General features: G+C 35.9%; 1 protein-coding gene across 5 annotated transcripts in view; it reads left to right on the forward strand.

Annotated features, from left to right (window-relative positions):
- The window catches only part of SLC35F5 (solute carrier family 35 member F5), a 178590-nt gene extending 173100 nt beyond the window's left edge, over positions 1-5490 (forward strand). For all 5 annotated transcript variants that reach the window (XM_060107151.1, XM_060107152.1, XM_060107150.1 and 2 more), the window contains 3 exons: positions 287-441; positions 952-1038; positions 4682-5490. In XM_060107151.1, the coding sequence (XP_059963134.1) occupies positions 287-441; positions 952-1027 (231 nt within the window). In that variant the 3' untranslated portion in view covers positions 1028-1038; positions 4682-5490. The remainder of the gene's footprint in view (positions 1-286; positions 442-951; positions 1039-4681) is intronic.
- The last annotated feature ends 510 nt before the right edge of the window (positions 5491-6000 follow it).

Genomic DNA, 6000 nt, shown 5'->3' on the forward strand with positions numbered 1-6000 from the left:
ATGTACTATGCCTGTACTTATTAGTGAAAAGCATGCTTTCCTTTAGGCTATTTTCCAAGCAAGAAGTATTTTTGTTGGTAATTTAAACAAGTGGTTAATATGTTGAAGTCCTGAATCCTTATATTTAATAATAACATACTTAAAATGTTGTCAATGATTAGTATTATTTTCTTGGTGTTTTAGTTTATTCCTGCAAGTTATCATAAGTGGAAAACTTATGTTAAAGGGAAAATTGTCTTAATGATAATTGTGGGTGTTTTGTTGTTTTTCTATCTCTTATTTTTAGGTGCAGTTTTCTTGGTTATTTTTTGCAGGCGCTATCCCTGTATTTTTTTCATTTTTTATTGTAACTCTCCTGTGCCATTATAATAATTGGGATCCTGTGATGGTGGGAATCAGAAGAATTTTTGCCTTTATATGCAGGAAACATCGAATTCAGAGGTAGGTTAAGTTCTAATACAGATTTTTTAAAAATAATGTTTACTAAGTAAATTAGGAATCATATCATGCCGGCGTAGCTTTTTAGAGATTCTGTGAAGAATTTTTAAAAGATTATAATTTTATATGTACAGTGCCAGATAAAAGAATTTGTTCAGACCCTTCATGTGATAAGATAGTTTCTTCCCAACTGCTTTTTTTTTTAATGTTTTGATTCACAGGTACAACCAAAGTGCTTACTGTTTTGCTAAAACAAATTTAAATGTAGAAAACATTTGTTTGTTTGAAAAAATTCATAATAAAATATGATAACATTGCCTCCATTTTTTTTCAATTTCTTTCTTTTTAAGAGAGAGAAACCTTTTTACATTCTGCTCTAAAAAGAATTTGGGACAATTTGTTGGGTAGTCTTGACCTTGTCTTAGGTCTGACCTCAAGCCTCAGCCAGTGGAGTAGATCATTTTTAAGGGTTCCTCAGGTCTAAAGCTTTCCTAACTATTGTCTTTTTTTAAGGGTTTCAGAAGACAGTGAACAGTGTGAGAGTCTCATTCCTATGCACGGTGTTTCTCAGGAGGATGGAGCTAGTTAGCTGTAGTCCAGGTTTGTATGTTAGCTGACAGTAGTATTGAATAAGGTTCTTATTCTTGTATTGCTCAAATACAGAATCGATTTTCCATTTTTAGTTGTTTGAGAGGCAATACAGCTTAGAGGCTAAGGGAGTCCAATTCTGGAGTCAAACTTCCTGGGTTCCAATTCCAGCTTCTCTATGTACTAGCTCTGTGACTTCATGCAAGGTTCTTAACCTCACTGTGCGTCAGCTTTCTTATCTGTAAAATGGGGTTGCAGTAGAACCTCCCTCACAAAGTTGTTAAAAGAATTAAATACTTGGTAAGTTTAAAACACATACAATATAGTACCTTAGTCAAATTAAGTGATTCCCAAGTTTTGTTTGTTTGTTTGTTTTTTGAAAAGGAAGAAGTAAAATTGTATTCAGTTGCAGATTGCATGATTATATTCAGAAATTCTAAGGAATTAGCAAAAAAAGTTACTAGAATACTTGAGTTTAGCAAGATCACATATACAGTGTCAATATAAAAAATATCTTCCTATTATTTCTATATGTAGCAGTGAACAATAATTAAATGAAATTAAGAAAAATTCCATAAACAATGAACTTTTAAAAATACTTACAAGTACATTTAACAAACATTGTACAAGACTCGTAGATGGAAAACTAAAAAATAATTCAGAGAAAAATTAGAGATATAAGTAAATGGAGAGATACAATAATGTGTTCATGGGTTGAATGACTCAACCCATAAAGATGTACTATTAAGAAGCCAGTTAGGGCCTCCCTGGTGGCGCAGTGGTTGAGAGTCCGCCTGCCGATGCAGGGGATACGGGTTCGTGCCCCGGTCTGGGAGGATCCCATGTGCCGCGGAGCGGCTGGGCCCGTGAGCCATGGCCGCTGGGCCTGCGCATCCGGAGCCTATGCTCCGCAACGGGAGAGGCCACAACAGTGAGAGGCCCGCATACCGCAAAAAGGAAAAAAAAAAAAAAAAAAAAAAAAGAAGCCAGTTATCCCTAAACTGATCTATAGATTGAGTGCAATCCCAGTCAATATTCTAACAAGCTTTCTTGTGGAAAATGACAAGATGGTCCTAAAATAAGGCAATTAAAAATTTTTTATCTATTTATTTTTTAAAATTAAATTATACTTGAACTACAACACTGTTAGATCCAGGTACAAAACATCGTGATTTGATATTTCTATACACTACAAAATGATCACAAGTGATTCCAAGTTTTTTGGGGGGTTTTTTTGCGGTACGTGGGCCTCTCACCACTGTGGCCTCTCCTGTCGTGGAGCACAGGCTCCGGACGCTCAGGCCCAGCGGCCACGGCTCACGGGCCCAGCCGCTCCACGGCATGTGGGACCTTCCCGGACCGGGGCACAAACGCGCGTCCCCTGCATCGGCAGGCGGACTCTCAACCACTGCGCCACCAAGGAAGCCAGTGATTCCAAGTTTTAACTATTACTTATATTCATGCTAATGGTCATCATTTTACTTAATGATACACTTTAGAAAAATATTTTTTTCTGAGTATAAAATTAAGAAAAAAATGTAATACTTCAGTGTATATCCAGTCTCTTCTCCATGTATGTGTGTGTGTTTACCACAACTGGCACAATATATATCCTGATTCTCTGACTATGCTTTTCACTTAATAACGTTTCGAGAACATTTCCACATTTTTTTTTAATTTTAAGAAATAGTATCTTGTATATTTCTTACATGACAGAAAGAGTACGTGATAGTTTATGTTTCTCTTAATGAGCCCTTGAAATATATCCACCGTATATCTTTGGTAGGTAGGAAAGCAATTATTTATTTAGAGCGAGAGATCACAATAAATTACTGAAACTCTGGAAATTCTGGTCCCTTTCTTCTGAGATAACTTTAGACAATTTATATTGAAATGTTTCTTGATTACACCTGGGCTTCCCCTCTTCACCTAGAACATTGAACAACTCCTGTCAACTCGTTGCATTCACACTGGCCATGAAGCTTAAGTTTATATTCATGGTAAATTCACCTCTAACCCAAGGCTATTTGTCTTGGTTTTATGTTTTTCTTTGATTGGTCTTTTTTTATTCTAGTTTTTCCTCTTAGGATGGTTTATATATGTGCATAGTTTGAAGAGTTAGAGTTCTACAATGCTTAGTGTACAATGCAGCTATCCCCTGCCCTGTACTGTCTATCCCGCTTTCATTCTTTTCCCACCCTGAGGAGTCCCTTTAAACTCTTCATTGATCTGTTTCATATTTTCCTCTCCATCTAAGGACGGTGCTTATACTTCTCTTTCTTGATTTCTCCGTTTCCGGCCTCTTCAGCTGGTTTTCCCACTGTGGCCCGTGAGGACAGGTTACTTTCAGTTTCCCCCTCTTCTGCTCCCACCACACTTGCCTGCCTTCCAGCCCTGTATCATTCCTACCTCCGCATCATCCCAGGATATTTATCCTATGATTTTGAATAGATGTGTAACCAGTGTTTACGTTGTTATGCCTATATAAATGTTACTTTTACCTGAGCCATGGAGGATTGTGCCTGGCATTTCCCCAGTCCAGAGACCCTCTGTTACTACCCCTTTTTGGAGAATAAACCTCAGATCTTCTCTTGGGATAGAGAAGAGGCACTTGACCAGCTGTGAAACGTGAGGGGCGGGCATCTGAGTGTCTAACTGCTTTTTCTATAAACTTTGTACCAATCTGCCTATTTTTAGTTGTTTCTTCACCCCTCCTTACAGAGGCATCTGGTTGTATTTCTTCATTGCTAGCTAAGAGTTGGCTGCTCTTTTCTTGTCTCTGTTCTTCTCTATGTCCATGTGGTTTATACTTTTTTTTAAAAAAATCTCTTTATTATCTTTTTACTGAGGTTTTGGGGACAGAATAGAACTAAGTATGTATATTTTGCTCTTTTAAAATTGTTTTAATTTTTAAAATTAAAAAAATGCAAATAGTTATTCTTTAAAGCTTTTTAATGCTATAATTTATGCATTTTCCCTCCCTAGTGTGCTGTGCATTATTCCCATACTCACACTCATACCCACCCCTCACCCAGATATTTTTGGAAGTGAGAGCTGGATAAAGAGGAGATAGTGAAAACTGAAGAAGATGGACTACAATAGAGTAGAAGAAAGTAGGGCAGGTTGGGCAGCAGTCTTTGTCTTTACAGGGGTAATGGTGGAATGTACCGTGAATAAAACTGTTATTCTGTGATCTTAAAGTAGTATTGGATGTCAGCCTTTGACATTGCTGTAGAACTCACTTTCATGAGTTCTTAGAACTCGCCTCAAGTTCTGGTATCCAGTTATTAAGTATATAGGCTGTGTTTGATATATATTTCAATGGTAAGATAATTTACTTTTAAAAATATAAACTATATAGGGCTTCCCTGGTGGTGCAGTGGTTGAGAGTCCGCCTGCCGATGCAGGGGACACGGGTTCGTGCACCGGTCCGGGAAGATCCCACATGCCGCGGAGCGGCTGGGCCCGTGAGCCATGGCCACTGAGCCTGCGCGTCCAGAGCCTGTGCTCCACAACGGGAGAGGCCGCAACAGTGAGAGGCCCGCGTACCGCAAAAAAAATAAATAAATAAATAAAAATAAAAATATAAACTATAGAAATTAAAGCTATGACAGTTGTAACCTAATGATGATCCTGTGTTTGTTTTTATTTTTAGCTTGATAATGGAACAATATACGGTGAAGAGGCAATCTCTGGCAAGTTTTTGTAGAAAAATGTTTCAGTGCCTAGTCTGAAAAATAACAGTTTCAGTTCTTTGGAACTCTAAAACATATTTTCCTCTTGTCTGTTTTCTTCATTTTCATAATGAAGTACTTTGCTATGTCGCTGTGTACATATCACTACAGTTATAGGAAGTTTCAGTCTACAGTCCATCTAAAGGACCAACCTGCCTTACACATCTCAAGGAATTCAGCTGATGAAATAATTTGAACTAATCAAGGGATAAAATTTTAATGTTCTGGAGACTTTATTTTCACATATTATTTGTTACATGCTGGACTATATTATGAAAATGTTTTCAAGAAATCATTTTAAGTATATAGATCGGTGTTTCTTACAGGTAAAATGCTAAAATAAGCTGCCTATAATAGGTACGGATTATATTTTTGAGTTTTGTAGCATATTACAAATTAACACGGAAAATGTTTAATTTATGCAGCAAATATATTCACACAAATTTGGTAGGACTTTAGAAAGAATCAATATTTGAGAAAAAATCTGGTTCTCTTACACTACATATACTGTATTATCCTTTCATAGCATTAGGTGCCTTCTACTTTAAATCTGTGACAAATCATGACAAATTTTTAAAGGAGAAGTATTGTAAAATGAAGAATTATGTACTTCTAAAGACTGTATTGCTGTAAATTTAATTGATAAAGCTCTGCTTATTTAGAGTTTTGAAGAAATATCCCCTCTTCAATTAAACATTTTCATAATGGAATGATGTAAATTGAAGTGATAAAGAGTATTATTAAAATAAAATGTTTATATATATGTGTGTGTATTACAGATCTATCAATTGGTTTCTGATTTTTTTCACATATAAATGTGCCAAATTATTCTAGAACTGGATGCATCTTCTTTAAATAATTTTAGTTTTCCTAAATAAATTTTTATGGTTAAAAACCAAAGAAGGAAGGCAAGAAGAAATTCTACTTTCAAAATTACATTTGAAGATTTCCTCTACCAAGTTTAAATTAAATATAAATACTCCTGATTTTAACTTTTAAACTTATGTCTTATATGTCCTTACTGTGCAGCAGCTCCTGGACTCTACTCACTGTAGCCCTCAGAGGATGAATATATGTCTCAGGATTCATCCAGGCTTTTGATTAATCGGAACATATTTCCTTCTCAAATTTTATGTGATTAGTTCCTTTCTCTTCAAAATTTCTTAACACATCTGATTTTTTAAAATTCCCTTTGCAATATTTAGCTTCAGTTCGTCTTATTCACATTCTTAAAATTGCT

This window comes from Mesoplodon densirostris, chromosome 8 (assembly GCF_025265405.1).
Source record: "Mesoplodon densirostris isolate mMesDen1 chromosome 8, mMesDen1 primary haplotype, whole genome shotgun sequence".
In the NCBI taxonomy this organism is placed as follows: Eukaryota; Metazoa; Chordata; class Mammalia; order Artiodactyla; family Ziphiidae; genus Mesoplodon; species Mesoplodon densirostris.